Below are 25,470 nucleotides of genomic sequence, written 5' to 3'. Positions count from 1 at the left end.
TTGACTGGAAATTGATCACTTTCATCTGGTATTGATGGAGGGATGATTTTGAGTGCCCCTTATCTTTATCTTTTCATATTTCATATTGTTAGGAGAATTTTATGATATTTATGACATTCAAGTGTTTAGTAAAGTGATGATATAGGACTTTCCCTGTACTTTAAATGTCACAAACAACATTGTTTACAGCTAAAAATGTATGTTTATGGTTTAACAATGACCCACATGATGACCTTTTCACTGTGAATGTTGATAAAAAATGCAAATATTGGCTTTTTCAGAAAAAAAAACATTATCTATTTTCTGATCTGTATACAAATTTAGGTCGTAATGATTCAATTGTTGTAAAGATTGTTATCATATTGTGTGACTCGTTTTGTATTGTGTGTAACAGGTGCCCTATGAGGTTAATGGAATATTGTTTTAAAAGTACTTGACTTTAAATCTACTTCAAACTCTTAGTGACTTGAGTTTAGCTATCCCTTGTAAAGAGCAACATGTCATTGGCTAACCAAGCTTAAAGTACAGGTGTATTTATTTACTCAACTTATAATTAAATTTGTAGTCTTGTGCTAAAATTACATGTATTTGACAAAGTAAAGTAGATTCCCCTCTTAAAATTTGTATTTGGCATCGCCTAGTCTTTATATTTGAATTAATTTTAACCTAGTTTTTTTGTATAAGTTATGTAGAAAATTAGATAAGATTCCGTTTAGACAGAATAATGATTCAGGATATGATTTGATTCATTGGTATTAGAAGGGATGTTGACTCATGTTTATAGCATACAACAGATTGTAGTCTATCATTAGGAGTGTAATAGTAACATGTTATATGTAAAGATCATATGTAATTAGGTCCTTCATTAAAATACTAATTATCATCTTTGTTAAGAAGAGAGACATAGATATATACATGTTGACACCCTTTGAACTCTTGTGACTTTAGGATGGTAATTTAAGTTAGGATGAATAAATACATTGAATTGATTGGTTTATCGATTATATAAAACGAATTCCCTTTTAAAAAAAGTTCTAACAGAATTAGATTACATATTGATTGACTAAATAAGCTAGTACAGTATTCCAGAGGATATGCGTGCACTTAACCTCTAAGTGATTTCTCTGTGTTTATAGTCAAATAACTTGAAAAAACTTATGATTTTTCTAAGGTTCTACATAACATCAAATTGAAGAATGTGAATTGTACTTTTATTTTCTGTGAATGGTCACATGATACCCCTGTTCCTGCCTCATCTTGACTCCCTTTTATCATCATACCTTTGAATTTGTGCTTTATGTTTATGGGTGTTTGTAGGATGCCTTTGATTGTCTTGCAGATTTAGTAATCAGCTATTTGAAAAGAAATAAAAATAGACCAAATGCGAAACACAATTCAAAGAAATATTAATTTCAATGATTCTCAAATGCCCATCCCTTATAACTTCCTGCAATTGATAAATGACTTAGCATTTATTCTATCAGAGAAACCTTGTTCTGGAGTATTTTTTAAATTCCTTACGTTTACAATTAAAATGTCAAAAAAACAAAATATGTTATATTCCATGCATTCATTAATAGCCCATGAATCTTTACATATTAAATATGACTTGCTGTTTTATGATGGAAAAATATAATTTATATGTAAAGATAGCTATTATAATTATATTAACTACACCTGTGTATACACTACAGGTTTTAAAAAGATTAATTGGGTTCTCATATTTTCTCATTTATTAACCTATGTAATAGACATAAAAAATGTGCAGGTCATTGGACCCCTATAGATTATAACTTTTATGTATTCATGAAGGATATTGATATTTAAATTGTACTGTACAGTTTAAAATCCCTGAGTGGGCTGAATTTTGTCTGTTGTAAATAAGTTAGGTCAGATTGTGCATTGCATATTTACATGTCTACCCATTTAAGATTGACTATTCTATAAGACAGACCTGGTTTTTATCAGAATTTATAACTTTATGTTAACGCATTGGATCACCTTTCATGATTGTTCATATAGTTCTGTTGATTAAGCATAATCTGCTTTTGAGTGCAAGTTTTTATTTTGCAATGGTAATTGTTCATCATATCCTGCTATTTTTAAGTACAAACTTCATCTGCAGACATAGCAATGTTTACCTAATTCTGATCAGAATCACACAAATGGAAGTTTTTAACGACCTTGACTGGCTATACAGCCCTTGCACAGATGGTATGATCAGAATCCCAGGACCAGTTGATTATTTATTTATGATCCATATTTGGTCATTTAATCTCAATTTGTGCTTAATTGGTAAAAAATTAATTAGGGAGCCAACTTTTTCATGTGTATTTATGTCTTTGACATTATGAAATAATGACCAATGAAAGAGAAATATGAGATTGGGAACAGCTGATCCCTATAGGTAGTTTCAAATGCCCTGACAGACTATATATGTATAAAAACAATTCCCTGACAAATGACACCACCTGTATATAAAACAACTGTTAGGTTTTAATGTTTTCTGTACCTGGTAAACATGTATTTTAAAAGCTGTAAATTCCACAATAATGTCTTTGTTGTCATTGAAAAATGCTTGCTGAATGAAAGAAAATAATTATATTTTTGCACACATAATTGACATCTGTAAGCAACATAACTTATTCAAGTTACGTAATACAGTTAACTCTGGGTCAAACATTTTTAACTAGCATTCTGAAGTTTATATGAATGCCTGGTTTAGAAGATTTTTACTTTATAATTCATGTGTCTGGTTTACATTAGGTTGCTTTTTTTCCCTTTCATTTGAATCGGTATTTGTTGTGAAGAAGGAAAATAAGCTGGTTCAAATTACAATTAAACATGAATAAGAGCAACATCTATATAGATCTTCTTCAAGAGTACCATTATTGCAAACAAATAACAGGACATGTTATGTTTTATAGACGTTCATATTAATCACACATTTCTTGGTTTTATAATTTTATTCGTCCCCCCCTATGCCTTATCCACACAATAAGGACTGCCATGAAATTGCACAATAGTGTTGAATGTGAAGTTTTACACCAATCAATCAAAGTAGACCATGTCTAAACCTGAGCTGTATTACGAATGTATATTAAACCATTGGTGTGACATAATCTGAACATTGTAATGCATATGTTTGTATATATATTCTTTTATTTTGTAGAGGAGAGTCTGGAGCAGGTAAAACCGAGAACACTAAGAAAGTTATCCAATACTTAGCCTATGTAGCAGCATCTAACAGAACTACTTCACAACAACGTTCATCAGTATCTAATTTACATATACCCGTAAGTATATCAGCTTGGACGGTTGATGGTTGTAGCAAGTCGGGGTTGGTTTGGTTTGGAGTGGATTTGTTTTGATTTAATCTTATTAACGACAAACTGAACTATATTTACAAAGGAAAAAAGGGGAAGCAATAAATCTAATCTTTTTGGGAATGCAAAGTTTTAAAACTCATTAAAGAAGGTTCATTTTCACTATCAGTTTTTCTGTCAAGATAACTTTTTGAGTTAGAATGAATGCAGATCCTACAAGATTCAGTTGTTAAATGTTGATGGTGTATTGTATAAAGCACTTTGCTATTATTACATGTTGTTGCCTATGAATTCACAAAAAAGGAGCAATTAGTTAAGAAGTTTTAGTTTGCACATGATTGCCAGTTGTATATTAAGCACATTGGTTATGGGATATTAGAAACAAATTGCTGTGATAAATATATTCGTATTGTAGAAATAGTAGATTTATGCTAATTTGTATTCAGGCCTCTATATTGAATGGAAAAGTAGTGGGAATATAGCTTTTCTGCCAATTAGCAATTTTTAAACATGTCTCTTTTAGTGCCATAGTGGTCTTTGAGTAATGAATATTCCTTGCAAAATTGTCATTGAGTATTGAATTTTGTCTCATAATTGTCCATGAGTATTGAACTAGCCTTTTATCAGGAATGATTTTACCACAAATAATTTGTTCCAATTTAGAAAAAAAATCTGAAAAAAGTCTTGTATATCACCGGTCCTTTTGGAGAGGTTTGAAATTCCTTACAATAAAATTGTGCTGTTTATTTAAAGGGTAGTTCAAGTGGGTCAGATCACCATCATTTGGTAGGTGATAGTAGACTTTTATGTTTTAACCTTTAGAACTGTTTCATTCAACAAGGGAAGTAACTGATTCTGCAGGGTATTTCTCAGCTGTTGAAATTTTTTAGTCTTATCTGAATTAGAGAAAAAAAGGACATCAAATTTCTAGTATATTTTTTCATTACCTGTAACCCTGCAAAATTAGATATTCACAAACATAAGTGTATGTTGTTAACTAAATATGTCCAGATTTATGTCTCCATATCGGTGCATGTGTCATAAATAGTTCAGTGTTTATCAATTGCATGTTGTGTTAATAACATGTGCAGTTGTCGAAAACTAATGTTTTAAAACCCAAGGATATAAAATTACTCATACATATTTGTACTCAAGAAAAAATGCATGCATCACAGCTTTTTAAGAATGGCTGTTTGTGTATGTAAAATACTATAAGCTTTTTACCGGGTGAGAAATATTGAGATACGAGGTGTCAGATATGCTTTTGATGAGTTTAAATTCAAGATTGAAATATACAAAATGTAAGTTTCAAGGTCACATCCCAGTCATTCATTTTGTCTACTCGAGCTGCTATTCAACAAGTTGGTTAAAATTCCAAGTTATTGAAATTATGTAATATGAAATTATCAATGATATGCATTGAGTTTGGAAGTGCCAGAGGATAGGTGCCTGATTGATGTAGAAGAAAGAAATTTAATTTTTGGTCTGACTCATCATACACCAGTATACAAATTTTCACAGTTCATTAGAGAAGGAATATGCTATAGGGAAAAGTTTAAAAAATATCTATATTTATAATAAATTGTAAGGAAATATTTATATCAATATCATATTTATCCGTTCTCATCATACATGCAAATGATTTAAATCTGGTCTATTGTGGCTAAAAGTTTCAGTGAATTAAAAAAAAAAAACAGCTATCAGAATGTCTATTTTTGTTACCATTTCTGTACAGTCCTACTTACCTACAGAATGTCATTGTTTGTATATAACAAAGATAACGTTATTTTTTTGTTGGTAAATAGTCAGGGACTACCGGTACTAGTAATGCATTCGTACAGGTGAGTTTAACGACGTCTGCACGATCTACATAAATGTACTGAAAATCTTGAACCCGATATTTAAACACTGTTATCTGAAGAAAATATTATGCCAGCTCATTTTCATTTTGACAGTGAATCTGACAATATCCTACTTTCATCCCTGGCATATGAACATGACGGAATATCTCAAACGTAGCATGGTACAGCAGTACAGAATGCATGCGTGGCTTTGCTTCTTTTTTCTTCTCTCATTGTGTGATAGAAGTAGAAATTAAAATGGAAATTGGTTTTAAAAAACATTGGCTAGTTCACTACAGTGCACATCTGTAATAAGTAAAGAAAAATTATATTCTTCTTGATTTATTCGTTAAATTTGACAACTTCTTTTAATTTTTATTATGACAACTTCAAATATTTATAAAACTATCTTACACAATTTTCCAAGGATAATCTATTATATAATGTAATCACAAATCTGTTAAAATTTCTGATCAGTAAAGCTTACTATATAATATTACATTTCTCGTTAATGAAAATATCAGTATATAAAGCATGAGTAAATTATTGATTTTGTAAAGCATGAATAATATTTCTTGTTTCTTTTCTGTCTTGTGATAGCACAAGGATGTAAACCTTGTAAGTACTTTTTATCAAAGGGAGACAACTCTTGTTTGAAATAATCAAGAGGCATTGAACACTAAAATGATTTTATGAAAACTCCAACTAAGGTTAGGTGCTAAAATCCACCAGTGTTTAAGGCCTTTAAATTGTCCGGGAAATTAAGATTTGGACTGAAGAAATAATTTGTTGACAAAAGAATTTTGGATTAACCCATTTAATTTTGGATTAACCCATTTTGTCCATTTTCAAATCATGCTAATGAATGTATCTATGCCTTTCCTCCACAATTCCTGTAAACGAGGGAATGGAGAGCTGAAAACTTTCATAGATTATTTAAAACGGCTTTATGAACCTGCAAGGGGATATTTTGGGGGTGGTATCCCATAGCAAATACTGACTTTGCCATTTTCATCTAGATATTTCAAACCAATCAATGCCATTTTCATCTAGATATTTCAAACTAATCAATCCAATGGTAAAATTATTGTGCAACTCTTATTTATTTCATGATGAAAGATACATATTTAGGGGGTTTCAAATCCCAGTTTTATGGGAAAGAGGCATATATCTTTAGACCTCTGAGTACATCTACAGTAAATATGCCTTGGATGCTCAGTCCTAAAACATTTATGTCTGTCACCTGTTAATTTCAATGCCTCTTGTTGTTTTTAAAGTGCTCTAAAATTGGTGTGCTTGTGTAACATTTTTTTTTTTTTAGTGTTACAAATTAAATGTTAAACAAATTTGCATTGGAAGGAAGGTCCATTGGTGTAAAAGTTGAATCGGTCCCATTATTCTTAAAATAAAAATCAGAGTTATTCAGAGTATTTGCAATAGAATGACAAATCACAGTTGCTCAGAATTTTAATATTTGAACAAAGATAAATTATTTTATTTTATTTTATTTTGCACTTATTTCGCAAACTTAAAGAACTATGACCAATTAAATATTCCTTGGAAATTATCAGCTTGTAATAAAGAAAAGGATCAAAATAAATTGAAAAGAAAGGGCAAGTGTCTACCACTGGCACTTTAAATTTGATATCCCATAAAGCTCCCAATCGACATTATCAAGTAAAGGTTCAGATAAGTTTTATTTATCAATTGTTATTATATAAGAGGAGACATATTAAATCTGTCTACCTTTCTCTAAAGTAAATGCTAAAATTTTCAATTTGAGTTGATGGATTATTTATGTGTTTGCTTATTGTGTGAAATTTTATAAGTGAAAATGTTGTTTGTCAGAATATATTCAGATAATGTTAATTCTTGATGTTTATGGTAAACTGCAAATCAATTTGCATGTTTTAAAATTTCGTAAACTTATAAATGAAAATTTATTAGGTGTGTCATCTTTAACAAGACCACAAAACTTTCATCTGACAGTGATTAAACAATCAAAACCACACACACATGTATATGGTTAATCATTATTACAAACAATTGATTTGTTAATTCATTCATGTCTTCTAATTTCTAAAGAGATATGAACCACTTGTAGTATTGTCTTCAATAATTTGAAAACAGGTTGATAGTACCAACTTAAGGTTAATTGATTGCAATATGAAACTTTTAACAACATATATACTCAAATTACATTAAATGATGTAAACAGGGCATTTAAAATACAATTAACATGAAGAAATATGACAGCACATAAAAAAAATGAAATCCGATTTTTGAGAAAATAACATGCAAAAAAAACCCCAAAAAAACCCAAACTGAATAACTCCTGAAAACTATGCATGAGAAATTATGTATATTTGTATTTGTTTGAAGAAAAAGTGAATGAATATATCTTGCATCTGTTATTGTAACACCTGCATTCACATGTGTTTAATTGTTTCTTGTAGAAAATCAAATCTTTGGTATTTGTTGTTGAATAAGTGATTTGTTTTAGAAATTATCAATTGAACTCTACATGGCTCTGAGGGAGAAAACTATGATAATGAAGTATTACCTGCAGAGAATGAAAATGAACAAATGATATTACAAATGATTGTTGTTTATTACCGTAAGAATGAACTGCCTTCCACAGGTGCCAAAATGTTCTGAAGAATTTATATTTTTGCTTCTTATTGACAAACTGAGACTGCAACCTAACAACAAAAAATACTATTAATACTGAAGTTATATATTTGTGAATTTTAATTAGAATATGCATTTATTTTTTGTTTTTAAATTTTAGGGAGAATTAGAAAACCAGTTGTTACAAGCTAACCCTATCTTAGAAGCATTTGGAAATGCCAAAACCATTAAGAATGACAACTCATCTAGATTTGTAAGTAAAGAAAACATTGCTTTCTCGTTATGCTTGTTGGTGTAAAAGTACTTTGATAAGGGTATTATGAGACAGCAACCCAACAACACTAAACCAAATGTAGTTTAACACTTAAAACCTTTAAAGACAAAAAAAACTAAGACATTGCTATCTATTGTCCTAGAAGAGGGCATAACGAAAAATAAGTTCAGAATAAACTTGTCAGCTTTAATGATAAAAACATATCTTAAAGCAACAAAATCACAGCTTTATGTGAAACATCAATACTTTCAATAGTACTACATGAATATCAAAGAATAGAAAGCTACTGTTCAATGCTATATTCTGTCTAGTGAAACAATATTGGTCTTGCCATCAAGTGCCAGTTTTCATAATGAGATATGTGCTTATAGTTTCAATATGTAAATGACTTCATCACAATTGTGATACTTCCTGTAAGGAGATCTTTGCTAGAATATGAATAATAAAGAACATATGAAAAAAGCCTTAAATATTTGAAACAAGATATGTCAGTAAAGTATTGTTACAATTGTATATGATATATTGTATGTTTTATATTTCAGGGTAAATTTATCAGAATCAACTTTGACTTATCAGGTTACATATCAGGAGCTAACATAGAGACATGTATCCTTTACATTTAATAAAACTAGCACTGTAGGGATGAGCTACAAAACAGACATAACTCAAATGATTTATTTTGAGATGATGTGATTGAAATTTTATGTCACTGGTAATTTTCTGGATAGACAGAAATAGGTGGAAAATTACATGAAAAACTCATTTGCCTTTAAAAAAATAAAGGTTAACATAAAGTTGCTAGTGTTTAATATTAGTTGTTAATGATTGAATTCTGCAATTTAATAAAAAAGATCTTTTTTAAATACATTTGTAGTTTTTTTTTTTGTTCAAATATAAGTATTTTATTACCATTTTAGGTCCAAAACAAGATGGTTATGCTACCATTTAATCTTTTAAGTAAAGAGGGCAATGCAAAAGTAAATGATTTGAGTCTTCTTTGTAAACTACATATAGTGAAGCTTTTATACCTTGACCAAATGTACAGATCTGTTAGAGAAATCAAGAGCAGTAAGACAGGCCCCTGATGAGAGATCCTTCCATATCTTCTACCAGTTCCTTACTGGTGCTACACCACAACAAAGAAGTAAGTCATACTAACACAAATAGTAATAGAATTATATTAGTCAATATGACCTCCATCCATTAAATATGTATTCTTAATTTTAAATTCCTATCATGTATAGCAGCTTGCAAATAAAAAAAAAACCTAGATATTTATTTGACTTTCACTCTGTTAACTCCAGATAAGTTTTTTAAAGAAAAGAGTTATATAACATTCATAAAGTACATCTTGTTAAACTTTTTAGAGATGTCTCATATTCAATCAGATTTATTTTCCAGAGAAATACTTTCACAGACAAACTTTTAAATTACTGCTTTCTAATCAATGTCAAAATCAGAAACATTTAAGATATTTTTATCATTCTTAGAAAAGCTGAGTGGATAAACATCACAACAACTAAAAAAGAAACTTATTCCTGAAGTCTAACTTGATTACAGCATATCCAGAGGTCAAATTAATCAGACTTATATTAGTGTTTGCTGATCAACAATAACATTAATAAATAAACACAAATATCTTTTCTAAATTTGAAATATTTTTTTTTTCCAGAGGAATTCCTGTTAGATGACTTTAAGAACTACCGTTTTATGACAATGGGCAGAGTACCTGTACAAGGTGTTGATGATACAGCTGAGTTCAGATCAACTATTGAAGCCATGACAATTATGGGAATCTCACCTGAAGATCAAGCAGGTACTTTTGTAGTGCTATTCTTGTAAGAAAATGTATCAAGACATAACAGATGTGGGTGCTGTTGTATATATGTAGTAATTGCTTTTTTTAAATCACATTTTGTTAAGGGTTGAAATTCTATATAAATGAGCTGATTAATTATTATACGGCCGCAAATTTTGAAAAAATTTTCGTCGTATATTGCTATCACGTTGGCGTCTGCGTCGTCGTCGTCGTCGTCGTCCGGCGTCCGAATACTTTTAGTTTTCGCACTCTAACTTTAGTAAAAGTGAATAGAAATCTATGAAATTTTAACACAAGGTTTATGACCATAAAAGGAAGGTTGGTATTGATTTTGGGAGTTTTGGTCCCAACATTTTAGGAATAAGGGGCCAAAAAGGGCCCAAATAAGCATTTTCTTGGTTTTCGCACCATAACTTTAGTTTAAGTTAATAGAAATCTATGAAATTTTGACACAAGGTTTATGACCACAAAAGAAAGATTGGGATTGATTTTGGGAGTTTTGGTTTCAATAGTTTAGGAATAAGGGGCCAATAAAGGGCCCAAATAAGCATTTTTCTTGGTTTTTGCACAATAACCTTAGGTTAAGTAAATGGAAATCTATGAAATTTAAACACAATGTTTATGACCACAAAAGGAAGGTTGGTATTTATTTTGGGAGTTTAGGACCCAACAGATTAGGAATTAGGGGCCAAAAAGGGACCCAAATAAGCATTTTTCTTGGTTTTCGCACTATAATGTTAGTATAAGTAAATACAAATCTATGAAATTTAAACACAAGGCTTATGACCATAAAAGGAAGGTTGGTATTGATTTTGGGAGTTTTGGTCCCAACAGTTTAGGAAAAAGGGGCCCAAAGGGTCCAAAATTAAACTTTGTTTGATTTCATCAAAATTGAATAATTGGGGTTCTTTGATATGCCGAATCTAACTGTATATGTAGATTCTCAACTTTTGGTCCCGTTTTCAAATTGGTCTACATTAAGGTCCAAAGGGTCCAAAATTAAACTTAGTTTGATTTTGACAAAAAATGAATCGGTTGGGTTCTTTGATATGTTGAATCTAAAAATGTACTTAGATTCTTGATTATTGAAGTTTTTTTGGTCCAGTTTTCAAAATTGGTCTACATTAAGGTCCAAAGGGTCCAAAATTAAACTTTGTTTGATTTCATCAAAAATTGAATCCTTGGGGTTCTTTGATATGCCAAATCTAACTGTGTATGTAGATTCTTCATTTTTGGTCCTGTTTTCAAATTTCAAATTCTACATTAAAGTCCAAAGGGTCCAAAATTAAACTAAGTTTGATTTTAACAAAAATTGAATTCTTGGGCCTCTTTGATATGCTGAATCTAAACATGTACTTAGATTTTTGATTATGGGCCCAGTTTTCAAGTTGGTCCAAATCAGGATCTAAAATTATTATATTAAGTATTGTGCAATAGCAAGTCTTTTCAATTGCACAGTATTGTGCAATGGCAAGAAATATCTAATTGCACAATATTGTGAAATAGCAAATTTTTTTTTAATTAGAGTTATCTTTCTTTGTCCAGAATAGTAAGCAAGAAATATCCTATTTGTGCAATAGCAAGAATTTTTTTTAATTGGAGTTATCTTTCTTTGTCCAGAATCAACTTAAATCTTTGTTATATACAATATACAATGTATATACACTTTTTACTACCAACTGATAAATTTAAATAATCTTTACCATTCAGTGATAACAAGCAGTTTTTTTACATCTTAATATTTTATGATGTATTTAAATGAGTAGTTATTGTTGCAAACTCCATTAGAAATTTGAATTGATATCAGTTTTGAAAAAGGGAAACGGGGATGTGAAAAAAAAAGGGGGGGGGGGGGTTAAATTTTTCTCATTTCAGATTTCATAAATAAAAAGAAAATTTCTTCAAACATTTTTTTGAGAGGATTAATATTCAACAGCATAGTGATTTGCTCAAAGGCAAAAAAAACCTTTTAAGTTCATTAGACCACATTCATTCTGTGTCAGAAACCTATGCTGTGTCAACTATTTAATTTTAGATTTAAAAAGTTTAAAGAAGAAATCTTTAATTGATTTGTAAAATCTTGGCATTTGTTTTGTGTAAAAAAAACCCATGTAATGTCAAAAATTTGATCACAATCCAAATTCAGAGCTGTATCATGCTTGAATGTTTTGTCCATACTTGCCCCAACTGTTCAGGGTTCGACCTCTGCGGTCGTATAAAGCTGCGCCCTGCGGAGCACCTGGTATTTGCTTCTGCTGTGGAAAAAAGCACCTGAATATTTTAGTGATGATTTTTTTTTTGCATTTCTGGAATGGATTATTTTTACAACAGTGGAATCTTACTAAGCCTTTAGCATTATTTCCCCACTTACAGTTAGTGGTATCGAGTTTATAAAGTGAATCAGAATTATTATTTTGTCAGAACAAATAAAAAATCGTTAATTTATTTAATTTTAATCACAAAAAGTAAAATGTGGGACAATGAAATGCAAAGCTGTGATAGTTCCCCTTTAAAAACATGGTCAATCCTCATTAATAAATTGAAAATGAATCTCACTATGTATACTGGTTTAGAAGCAATGTTTTAAATAAGACAATGATTATATACCTTTATTTTCAGCCATTCTAAGAGTTATTTCGGCAGTACTTATGTTTGGTAATATGACATTCAAGCAAGAAAGAAGCAGTGATCAAGCTACAATGCCTGATGATACAGGTAAGTTATAGTACCAAAAATATGTGTCTAATAAAGGGACCTTCAATGTATTGTTTTATAATGGCTACTAAAAATGTACAGGCAAACCTGTATTGAACACATATTATTTTTCTTTGTGATTATATTGGTTACAAACATTTTTATTAGCTTTTGTGGAAATTAGGATTAGGTGCAAATATTAAGATGACCACTGAAAAGAATTGAATTATGTAGAGAAGGGTTTGGGTGTGTCTGAAAGTTGCTGTAAAAGGTGATTGTAGAGACTGGTTTGACTGTATATATGTCATTATTGTTGATTACAAGAAAACCAAACTGTTGTGTAGACTTATATTATTTCTGTTTGTAATTGCTGCTTTAATTTTTCAGTTGCCCAGAAATCATGCCACTTACTTGGTCTCTCAGTAACGACCATGGTCCAGGCATTCCTTAGACCTAAAATTAAAGTTGGTAGAGATCAAGTTACTAAGGCCCAGACCAAAGAGCAGGTGAGACAATAATAAAAAAAAAATGCTGATATTTAACCCAAGAGTAGTCAGTTCATTTCAATTAAAAAGACAAATGTCTTCCTCTACTGCCAGATTTTAAACTTAGATAACTTACCTGTCTTCAGTTTTAAAAACTGGCTAGTATTGAATAAATCCCTGAAAATGTAGATGCTGAGTAATGTTTTTTTGTATACTGTGTCTTACTTAGTTCTTAATGGAAATAATAGATATGTTGAGAAATTGGTGAAGAAATCATATATCAATTTAATAAGTTAGTTTTGTGAGCAATTTAATTGCGTTACATTTTAGAAAAAGAGTAGAAAAATAAATGAAATTTACATCATCAGGAATTTGTCAAACTTGGTTCTTTTCTTAAAAAAATGATTGTGAAGTCTGCTACAAGAGGACTTTACATAAAAGAAAGTATCCAATAAATAAATAAGGTTACAGTAGTTTTACCTCAGACTCTTGAAAGAAAAGAATCTGGTTCATTACATTGATTTCAACAAAAGAGAACCAGTTTTCATCATATTCATTTTATTTTCAGCCATAATCATGTTCATTTTTGCATTTTGCCAGGTTGAATTTGCAACAGAAGCTATTGCCAAAGCCTGTTATGAAAGAATGTTTAGATGGTTGGTAACTAGAATTAACAGATCATTAGATAGAACAAAAAGACAGGGAGCTTCATTCATTGGTATCCTGGATATAGCAGGATTTGAAATCTTTAAGGTGGGTTTATGTTCTATCTGTAGGCTCATTTTCATGTGTACAGTATACAGACATAAGATTCGGTGGAGGACTATATATTGTTATGTTATACATGTACCTATTGCTGCTGTCCATAAGCATATTGTTTTAGTTAATATTTGTGGTCGTGGCTTTTGAGTAATAAAGGAAAATTTATGATCAAAACCTTATTTGTAAGATTCAAAGTTTAAATTCTAAATCTGCGAGTTTTTGAGTGTCATGTTAAGGGGAATATCCAAAGAATTTCCTTGCAGGTAGTAATATTTGTGTAATTTTTAAAAGAAAAACATTGACAAAGAAGAATTCCATATTTTATTTTGAAGAGGAATTCACTCTTTTTGAAGAGGATAGATTTTAAATTTCTCTTGGCATACTTGTATTTCTTTAAGTTTTATATAATTTTTATTAATAAGTTCTAAAGCTCAAAAGCAGATATATTTGTAATAAGATGTGAGACCAGATGGAGACCAGTATAGGTTAGTTAGTGTGAGATTTAAAGTCAAAATAGGTCGACAGATAAATTGTGTTTATTATTTATTTTTTGATTTTTACTATATAATTAGTTATTAATGAGATTGTTATTAATGTTATGTTGCTGTTAGTCATATTTATCAGTAGTATGTTAAAGGAAAAAGAGCAGAAAATGTATCTTTATTAAAACAATGTATGCTTCTGAAAGGTCACAGTCAACAATAGTTAATTGGTTACTTTCCAATATATTTTTTTATATGTTTTTTTCAACTAAAATTCAGACAGGTTTCAATTCTATCCAAGGGAAATTTAAAACAATTTGAAGAAAGGTTGACTGTGACAAAATAACACATGTATATATATATATGTATATTAGACATGTAGACTGACATATTTGTTGTCTGTTTACCCACAGCGGGCAGAAGGCAAGGTAACCAATGCTCCGGTAAATTTGTTATGATTTGTTTCTGAAGCATGTGTGTTATAATGTCCAGTTTTGTTTTGAAGATAGACCTGCTATAAACCTGCTGTTAAACTTGGTTTCTAATTACTTTTTTGTCCGTTATATCAGCTCTAACATTTGTATTAGGCTTTTGAAATTACAAATATTTGACCTGAAGCATCATTGAAGAGACATATGTTGAAGTGCACATCTTGTGCAGTAAAATTGGTACTTGATAATTATCAGCTATGAATTCTGCTCAACAACCATACCATTTTAAAGTGAAATAAGTGTGCATAGTATCCATTGTTTTATAGCAAAATTGTTAAGTGAATAAAGTATTGCAGAGGTTTATGGCAGGAAAATAGTGACTCTTGAACTAGGTAATATTTAAGTAGGTAATATTTAACTTAAGCAAATGTACCAACCCTCTTCCAAAAGTAAACTTATGTACCACTTATATTTTTCCAGTACAGCCTTATAAACTTGAGAAAGAATGCATTATTTAAATAATTCACAAATCTTTATGCATTGCACTGTATATTTTTGATTTTGGGGAAATTTTTGTAAACCACTGAGAAGAGACATCAAGCCATATAAATTATAGTTTCTCAATATACACTGAAGTAGACTGAACTTTTGTAGTTGTGTGTGCGTGTGTGTATTAATGAGATTGTTTATTGTCTCTGCTTTACATGTCTTGATAATTTAAATATACCTAGAATAACTGACTTCAGTAGACTATTATCTTAAAAAATTGCTCAAAACAAATTAAAATATAAGTGATAAGGAGAAAAGGTTTAATGACACTATTATTAAATGATATATTTGATAAGAGCAAGGCATAGATGTGTGTAGTGGAAGTCATGATTTACTAGGAATGATTATGGGCCCATAATGTACAGAAATGTTTTTCCTCAAAGAAGATATTTCAAATTGCTTTTAACCATAAACAGAAAGAGTATTATTAATTTTTGAGGGAGTCAAAATAAGAAAATTAAGTCTTTTGGTCTGGTTGTTAATACAGGCTGACCAAGGAAATTCTGGCAATTCATTACAAAATTCTAAAATACTTGTAAACCATAAGAATCTGTAGGATCTAAGATTTGCTAATTGTTCTAATTTTACTTTTGATGTTATTTGTGATTGTCATAGTTAATAATTTTATCAATGTGTTTTATGGCTGGAATGCTAAATGGATTTTTTTGTTTAGGATTTTATAGTGTTGTCAGTTGACATTAAAATAAATATAGCTTTTTTTTTCGTTTTATTAGAATAATAGTTTTTATTTTTTTTTTACTTTGAATGACAAACTAACATTTTTTTTTATATAGAATCTAATGTCCTTTTTGACACAACAAATAACAGTGAAATAAACTGTTAGAAATTTTTTAATATTTTATATATTTTTTCATATTTATTTTGTAATTTTGAATGTGTACATTTGTTAAGTGTTGAATTGCATGGAAAGGCATGTTATGTTCAGAACTCAAAGAAAGTTTTTAGTGTGTTTCTGAAAACAAAATAATATAGTATTCTTTATAGTTGAAAAATGTATGTTTGCAATATGGCAAAGAAATTACTGCTTTTTAAACAAGTAAATTTATAATTAGAATTAAATTCTCAAAAATTCTTTTAGAAATATATTCAAATGTAGTTTGCTACAGTTTTTGGTGAATGTTCACTAAAAATTTAAACAAAAATCATCTTTTAAATGTCACTAATATAATCCTCAATGAATTAAGTTTGAGTATTGAGTGTATATAATTATTGTTGGTTCAATGGATATATACTAAAAATGATAAGTTTTAACAATGATTCTAAAAATTGGCCTTTTTCTATAATTCTCCCTTTTATCTTGCAGATGAACTCCTTTGAACAGTTGTGCATCAATTACACCAATGAAAAGCTTCAGCAGTTGTTTAACCACACCATGTTCATCTTGGAACAAGAGGAATACCAGAGAGAAGGAATTGAATGGAAATTTATTGATTTCGGTTTAGATTTACAACCTACCATTGATTTATTAGAAAAGGTTGGTGGTATTTAAATTTACAACATTCCATTGATTTATGAGAAAAAGTCTGTGTTATATTAGATGCACAACCTGTCATTTATTTATTAGAAATTGTTGGTGTTATTTTCATTTTCACTTGTTCATATAGACAGACAGATGATTGATTGAAACATACAAAGCAAAATCAATAAGATATTTAAACATGAATTTTGATATACACCTTGAATTACTCCTAAAAATGAATTCAAATAAGGACATATTAAAAACATGGAAAGCGAAAAAAAAAGTTGCTTATGTTTGCAGATTATAAGTGTGACAATAACTGCCTGAAATATACACAGACATGAACAATTTTCCAAATTCTAAGAAGTTTGTATTTAACCAAAAAAGTTAGAGATTTCTGTCGCCAATCAGCTATCACACATTTAAAGGGAAACTTCGCAAAAAAATCAAAAATTGATATTATGTTCATTCTGTATAAAAATGCTCAAATTCATAGATATTAAATTTTTATTCCGCTAGATAAGTGATCACCATCGATTTTAAATTGAGAGCATCAATTCTCTGTTTTCCGCCATTTTGTCTTCTTTCCCGATTAATGAAAAGATATGTCTATAAACCACAAAGAAACAAAACTACAGTAACCGATGTAGTCGTAATTGCGTGTCGATATCTTGTCAATCGTACGGTTGTTTTATCCGACTAACTAACTTGATACGGAAACTATTCTTTAAATTACCATGGTCTGTTGTTTTTAAACTTGATATTGGAATTAGTGAAAAGTCAAAGTTGAAATCATAAATAAGAGTTCCGTGAAAATTGTTTTCGAAAATCTATTTTTTTCATAATTCTTTAAAGTAATAAATTGTTTTCAAATGAATTTTGATCTTCCCTCTTCTGATCACCAGCATGGCTAAAGGTATTACTTCCAAAGGTATTGTGAGGGGTGTGAGGTGACACGTCCAGGTATTCAAGCGATTTCCTGTCGGGCTTGCAAGTTCACGCATCGTTTCACTTCTGCAGGTATTGATTAGTGTACACGGCTGATAACTTTCCATTTTGAACTATCAGATGTATAATATACAACTCTGTCTTACTTGTCATTACCAAACTCATACGCTTATTTATAAATAACATTGGTGTAAAGAATATTATTCATAAAAATATAAATAATACCCAAAAAATAAGATTTGATGAAATTAAAATCTATTTAAATATTTTTTCCAAGGGTGAATTTGGGAAAATGTAATATATACTCATTGTCAAAAGTGAAGGACAGATTGGAACATACCAGAAATATTGATTTAAAAAAAAAACGCACTTGCCGACGATTCGTTTATACGACTGGATAGAAAGTTACGGAACTATAGCGCAATTTAAAATATATACATGTATACATTGAACATGAGAAAAAAACATATATTTTGAATAAATAGGGGTAAAAGTGTTGTAAATAGACTAGTCCACGTATGCCAACAGTATGTAATCATCGAATGTCGATAGACTATTGTATACCAGAAAAAGAAGAGAACCAATTTGATTTAAATACAGGTCGATGCATAACTTTTGCTTTGATTCATTGAAGTTGTGGGACGTTACGCGCGATGTTCGTACATGTAAGCGTAACATAACGTCGCGAATATTTCGTTACGTTCAAACCAAAACTTCGACTGAAACGTTGGTTTTAAGCATGTGCGACATTCTTGTAAGACTCCGCAAAATCGACGGTGCGTTTTAACTACTTATCGAAAATTGATGTACTTAAGATTTTTGAAAAATTAAGAAAAATAACATTTTAAAAAATAATAAAATTCGACTATTATAAGAGCTCAGATAAGCAAACAATTGACGTAAATTTGAGTTGAGATCTTTTTTTCGTCAAAAAATGGCAGTGCGACAACCTTGTAAGCCATTGAAAAATCGCTCATAAATTACCATATATCATTTTTCAGGATATTTGTCTTTAAATTCATAAAATTAAGCAAAATAACATTGATGTAGTTAATACAAATACTAACCTTTTTTCCTTTTAGATAAATGTTTTTGATTCTCAAATCTGGAATACCAATTTTTTTTCTCTCGCGGGACAGATTAGCCCTTTTAGTATGGAACACTTTATTTTTTCTATGACGTCATCAAATAATTTTTCATAATTCTTTAAAGTAATAAATTGTTTTCAAATGAATTTTGATCTTCCCTCTTCTGATCACCAGCATGGCTAAAGGTATTACTTCCAAAGGTATTGTGAGGGGTGTGAGGTGACACGTCCAGGTATTCAAGCGATTTCCTGTCGGGCTTGCAAGTTCACGCATCGTTTCACTTCTGCAGGTATTGATTAGTGTACACGGCTGATAACTTTCCATTTTGAACTATCAGATGTATAATATACAACTCTGTCTTACTTGTCATTACCAAACTCATACGCTTATTTATAAATAACATTGGTGTAAAGAATATTATTCATAAAAATATAAATAATACCCAAAAAATAAGATTTGATGAAATTAAAATCTATTTAAATATTTTTTCCAAGGGTGAATTTGGGAAAATGTAATATATACTCATTGTCAAAAGTGAAGGACAGATTGGAACATACCAGAAATATTGATTTAAAAAAATTTACGCACTTGCCGACGATTCGTTTATACGACTGGATAGAAAGTTACGGAACTATAGCGCAATTTAAAATATATACATGTATACATTGAACATGAGAAAAAAACATATATTTTGAATAAATAGGGGTAAAAGTGTTGTAAATAGACTAGTCCACGTATGCCAACAGTATGTAATCATCGAATGTCGATAGACTATTGTATACCAGAAAAAGAAGAGAACCAATTTGATTTAAATACAGGTCGATGCATAACTTTTGCTTTGATTCATTGAAGTTGTGGGACGTTACGCGCGATGTTCGTACATGTAAGCGTAACATAACGTCGCGAATATTTCGTTACGTTCAAACCAAAACTTCGACTGAAACGTTGGTTTTAAGCATGTGCGACATTCTTGTAAGACTCCGCAAAATCGACGGTGCGTTTTAACTACTTATCGAAAATTGATGTACTTAAGATTTTTGAAAAATTAAGAAAAATAACATTTTAAAAAATAATAAAATTCGACTATTATAAGAGCTCAGATAAGCAAACAATTGACGTAAATTTGAGTTGAGATCTTTTTTTCGTCAAAAAATGGCAGTGCGACAACCTTGTAAGCCATTGAAAAATCGCTCATAAATTACCATATATCATTTTTCAGGATATTTGTCTTTAAATTCATAAAATTAAGCAAAATAACATTGATGTAGTTAATACAAATACTAACCTTTTTTCCTTTTAGATAAATGTTTTTGATTCTCAAATCTGGAATACCAATTTTTTTTCTCTCGCGGGACAGATTAGCCCTTTTAGTATGGAACACTTTATTTTTTCTATGACGTCATCAAAACGTCATAGAAAATGCATAAAAAATGAAGGAACCTTTTTGTTAAATAATGGAAAAAACCGTTTTTTAAATATTAAATAGTTTAGACGAAAATCACACTTTAGTGGTTACAATAAATGAAATTTGTTACGCGGGACAGCCTAAAAATAGCCGTTTTTTTAAAACTGAAGCTTGTCGCATGCAGCATAAAACATAGTTTCAACAAATATTTTTCTTTTTTATTTAAAAAGAAACATTTTTGTTCAAATTGCGTACAATAGCAATGAATATGATATCACAAAATATAATATTTGGACTTGCATCATGTCAACTACACCGATTTTCCAATGTGGTACGAACATCGCGCGTAACGTCTTGACATAGTAAAATCACAGATTTATATTTCAATAAGATTGTTCTCGAAAAAAAGGAAGGAATTCGTCATCACCATTGTTATATATGCCACTGGACGAACACTAATTATCCCGAAGGGATGTGAATATTTTGCTGGAAAACTTTTGAGTATCAAAGTTTCAAATTAATTTCGAGATTTTTTTTTTCTTGGTATTCAATAACAGAAAAAAAATTACTTGTCCGCTAAATAGGGGTATTCTTGTCAGATGAAAGACTTTTAGTTATATTTAAAAAATAGGGAAATATGACATTAAATTGGTTCTGTCTTTTTTTAAACATCGTTAAAAAGATGTGTGTCTAAGGTGAACGCCACAGGAACCCTGTAATACTAGTACAAGAGTATAGCATGTAAACATTCCTTCTCAATAATATGGTTGTATTGGAAATCTTTTCATACAGATTGACAACTCATTGTCCGATATGCATGTAATATTTGCCACATGACGCCCATAGTTCTTTCTACCATCATCATCTTATTCTTTGTTATTGCTGTCAACATCGATGGTTCACACCCAAACAAAATTGGAGTAATGGACCTTCAGAGCTTCTCCGTGTTATACACTTGTGAAATATATAGACGAAATTTCTGTATTGAAATGAATATACATCTCACAAACAGGATTTTCAAATAACGATTTTGAGTAATCACCTTACAAACCAATATAAACGTATGGCAAGATATAACCATGAAGGAATTTAATTTTTGTCAGACACAAGAACTCATCCCTATCATAAACGTATACGTATATACGCATACAATTTCAAATATCAAGAACAAGCGGTAGATGTCGATAGTCCGTTTTTAACTGTTCGAGTTAGACATGTCACTTGTTCATTCTTGAAAGCCTTCATATTCTCCGTCTAACGACGGGAACTGTTTCTGATTGTGTTGACTATAAATGCTTGTATTGTGATTCTGTCGTTTATCTGTACAAGCGGTTGCATTTCCTCTCCTTTCTCAACAAACAAACGAACGAAACGCTACTAGTCTGCTTTCTCTGAAGCTCATCCTCAAATATGGCTCTCATACGTCAGGAAACTTACATGTATACTAATAATGATTGTTTCAAGAACAACGATGTATGGACGAACTATTCTAAATTCGTCAATATCAGTTATGCATGACTAAAATATAACTTATATTACAACTACTGTATTACTTATTTGGATTAATGACGGCTATCATGTTCAACATTGCACAAATATTATCATAGAATTAAAAAAAAAATCCTCAAAAATCCTTTAAAAAAAAATAATGCCTTAGCTTAGATAATTGGTATTTTTTCACAAAAAGTTCGTGTAAATGATTGTCAAATGAATTTAATTATGTAAGAATAAAATGTTAAAAAGAAGCTAAAAAAAAATCATGTATGTTGTATTTTTTTTGTCAATTAAAAACTTTAAAATTGCAATAGTTTTATTAGCATTTAAACACAGCCAGATTTGAATACAAGTTAAGAAATTCCGGTAAAGTCAATGATATCAAACAGATGTACAATGGTATATCAAATTGGGTAATATTGCATTTAGTTTTTATTAAAGATTAAAACTACTATTTTTTTACTTCATATTTGAATCTTTACGCCAATTGCCGCTAAGAAAGTAATCAAAAATTGTTTCCTTTTATTTTTATACATTTTCGGAATTACGAATCTGAATTTTATTTTCAATTAATTTACACAATTTAATTATTGAATCTTTATTCTCATCGTGTATAAATCTTAGTGTATTAACATCGTGACATCATACTCTTTCTTATCCTTTCTGTTGATCCTTTCCAAATAACAACATTTATACCTGTGTACGCTTAAACTCACACCTGCGGCTAAATAGCTACAAGGTAAACGAATTGACCTCAAGCCGAGAAATATACAGTGACCTTTACAAAATAATATACACACTCTGCTCACACATTAGTTGCATTGAAATGATTATCAAAACAATAACGGTAAATAAAACTGAAATATTTTCAGTTCAATATCAGTTAAAATGTTCAATAAATATTTTATGAATAAAATCTCAACAATAATTACTTAAATTTATTCAAAAACATTTCAATGACTAGAGATAATTTTATAGGAGTTTAATTCAAGCAATACAAAACAGTATATGCATATTCATTTTCGTTCATTCTTATATTGTGGTTAATAACTACGACCATTCGTCAGCTGTGCGCTTTTAATTACGTATATTGTCGATAAGCTATAAGAGTTAAACAGATTTTATTTTTTCCCAGAATTCAATAAATCGGGCTAATACGTCACGACCCACTCGAGAATTCAACCAAAAAAGTTACAAATACTTGATTTTCTCCGTTATTAGAAGGAATATAAATTTAAAACTTTGCAAATGTGTTTTTTATGTTAAGATGAACATAATTAGATGATAAGTAAAAAATCGCGGAATTTCCCTTTAAGGATATATCTATTATGATAATGTTAAGATTGCATATTATAAGTTATTGATGTCCACCTTTCTTAACTCAGATTTCTTATGTAATTGAATATTTTAGGTAAAACAGTAAACTAAATGAATTTTCTTTTTTATAGCCAATGGGTGTTCTTGCCTTATTAGATGAAGAGTGCTGGTTTCCTAAAGCTACAGATAAATCTTTCATTGAGAAAGTTGTTTCCCAACATTCCCAACACCCCAAGTTCAGGAAACCAGACTTCAGGGCAGACGCTGACTTCAGTCTTATCCATTATGCTGGACAGGTATTGATTAATGTTTAATCTTTTTTTTTTCCCTGGTTTATTTTAATGAAGGAAATGCCAAATTGACAGTTTGTTATGTAATACTTTAAGACCTTTACATTTTGGAAAGTAGTATATTGATGATTTCTGGCTTAAAAATATTAAATAAGGTACCTCTTGGAACCTATAATTTCAGATGCTCATAACAAAATAATGAATATGAATTTGAACCTGTTTTTAATATTAACCAATTTTGCACATTTGAAAATCATTTTATTTTTGTTTTATTATTATTTTGTTTTACAGGTGGATTACAGTGCCCAACAGTGGTTGATGAAGAACATGGACCCTCTTAATGAAAATGTGGTATCCCTTCTACAGAATTCCTCAGATTCTTTTGTTAGTGCTATTTGGAAAGATGGTAAGTTTGACGAATATGAATAAAAAAATGGTCAAGCGATTATCACAAGCTTATCAAATATAGGATATCCCAATATACATAATTAGACCGCCTTGATGTTTTGGCTAATGATTTGCAGAAATATAAAGTCTAGAAATGAATTTACATGACCTGGTAGTCGTGCAAACGTTTACTGTAACATGTAAATCAGTTGAATAAAGTTTACCATAACTAAGGAAAATTGATACTTGAAAGATATACTACAGATACAGAATAACTCTTATTTGCTGGATAATGTAAAACTTTTGTCTACCAGGAGCTGTTAATATTTGTTTTGGCATATCCTATTTTTTATATGCATTATCACAAGGTTATCTGATGTGAAAAAAGGAACATGCATGGAATCTAAGTAGATTAGAAAAAGGTCTTCATTGCAGAATTTGTAAAGTAGATTGAAATTATACCAAAGTTTCGAAAAATATTTTACTTGAACAATATTGAATCGTGTTTGTCTGTAACATATTGGAACATTCAAGTTAAATGTGTGGTCATTTAAATAATATTCTGAAATAAAATGTTGATGTAGATTCTGTTAAATGTGTGTTATTGAAGATGAAGATCATTTTGTTCTAGTTTGTCCAGCTTATAGATCTGTGTGAACACATTTTTTACCAAAGTATCATTGTTTTTGGCCTATTTAATAATCATTTTTTGTATTTAATTCAAGCTGATAGTAAGTCTAGCACATTAAATTATGTTATCATATAAAGTCTGCATGGAATATTAGATCTCATAGTTTCATAACTTCACATTTTTCATAGTATTTTACTATTTTTTCCTGCTGTCAACCATGTTTTATGTTATGTAATATTATACAATTATTGACAATTGACAAGGTTGGTACAATGATTTATCAATGCCGGAATATATGATATTCACAGAGGCCAACAGCTGAGAGTGACTGTCATATCTGTGGGGTTAATAAATCATTGTTTCAACGCATATCAAAAGTCAACAATTGTTTTATTATTTAACTTTTTTTCCTTCTCTAATTATCTAGTATTTGCACAAGATCCTTTTTAACTGCTCTTTTTTTATACTGTATATATCAACTAGTTTTGCATTTGCTAACTTTCATTTTCATAAGTTGAAGTTTACTAAAAAAAAAAAAGAGAAAAAGAAATTTCATAGAAAAAAATATGAAAAATAAAAACAAACAAGAATTTGCATGATTACATAAACCCAATGACATTGCCTTGGAATATCTATATTTAGGTACACAATAGTTGATCCAAATCTTACGTTAACCTCTCAAGATCTCTTTCTGTGAATATAATGTTTTATCAGAGAAGACTGTATGCGTTTTGCCAATGAGAAAAGAGAAATATTTTAGTCATATGATAAATGTTGTTTATTTTGCCTTAGGACGTTAATTCTTTTGCAATATGGATTAATCTATTAATTCAAAAGTGAATTTTATAGTCTCAATATATAAAAATATGTGCAAAAATGATAATTTTACAAATGTACTTACTTAATTGCTGTAGCCAGTAAAAGAAAAATCAAGATTTTAACAAAGCATCAATGAATTGTGATTTTTTTTCTATGCAATTAACAGAAAAGCCACATGTTAGGCTATGCAAATGAGTTTTACATTAAATGAATAGAAAATTAACCGATTGGGTATTACGTTATTAAGTTAGGTTTTGTACATTGTTCTATGTTATTTAGCCTCTGGTAGAGAGTTGTCTCCTTGGCATTGAACATCT

General features: G+C 29.9%; 1 protein-coding gene across 4 annotated transcripts in view; it reads left to right on the top strand.

The window, feature by feature from the left end:
* LOC143045398 (uncharacterized) overlaps positions 1 to 25,470 on the top strand; it is a 59,556-nt gene that overhangs the window by 11,570 nt on the left and 22,516 nt on the right. For 2 of the 4 annotated variants that reach the window (XM_076217856.1, XM_076217860.1), the window contains exons 4-15: positions 3,173 to 3,296; positions 5,132 to 5,167; positions 7,959 to 8,051; positions 8,615 to 8,678; positions 9,118 to 9,216; positions 9,745 to 9,888; positions 12,511 to 12,606; positions 12,973 to 13,091; positions 13,671 to 13,823; positions 16,619 to 16,789; positions 23,158 to 23,322; positions 23,608 to 23,722. In XM_076217856.1, coding sequence (XP_076073971.1) covers positions 3,173 to 3,296; positions 5,132 to 5,167; positions 7,959 to 8,051; positions 8,615 to 8,678; positions 9,118 to 9,216; positions 9,745 to 9,888; positions 12,511 to 12,606; positions 12,973 to 13,091; positions 13,671 to 13,823; positions 16,619 to 16,789; positions 23,158 to 23,322; positions 23,608 to 23,722 — 1,379 coding nt within the window. Of the gene's footprint in view, positions 1 to 3,172; positions 3,297 to 5,131; positions 5,168 to 5,767; positions 5,786 to 7,958; positions 8,052 to 8,614; positions 8,679 to 9,117; positions 9,217 to 9,744; positions 9,889 to 12,510; positions 12,607 to 12,972; positions 13,092 to 13,670; positions 13,824 to 16,618; positions 16,790 to 23,157; positions 23,323 to 23,607; positions 23,723 to 25,470 lie in introns of all 4 variants that reach the window. The other 2 variants (XM_076217857.1, XM_076217858.1) reach the window with 2 other exon arrangements.

Source organism: Mytilus galloprovincialis, chromosome 9 (genome assembly GCF_965363235.1).
Source record: "Mytilus galloprovincialis chromosome 9, xbMytGall1.hap1.1, whole genome shotgun sequence".
NCBI lineage: Eukaryota > Metazoa > Mollusca > Bivalvia > Mytilida > Mytilidae > Mytilus > Mytilus galloprovincialis.
Note: the sequence above shows the minus strand (reverse complement) of the source record. Positions and strands in the feature narration are given on the sequence as shown.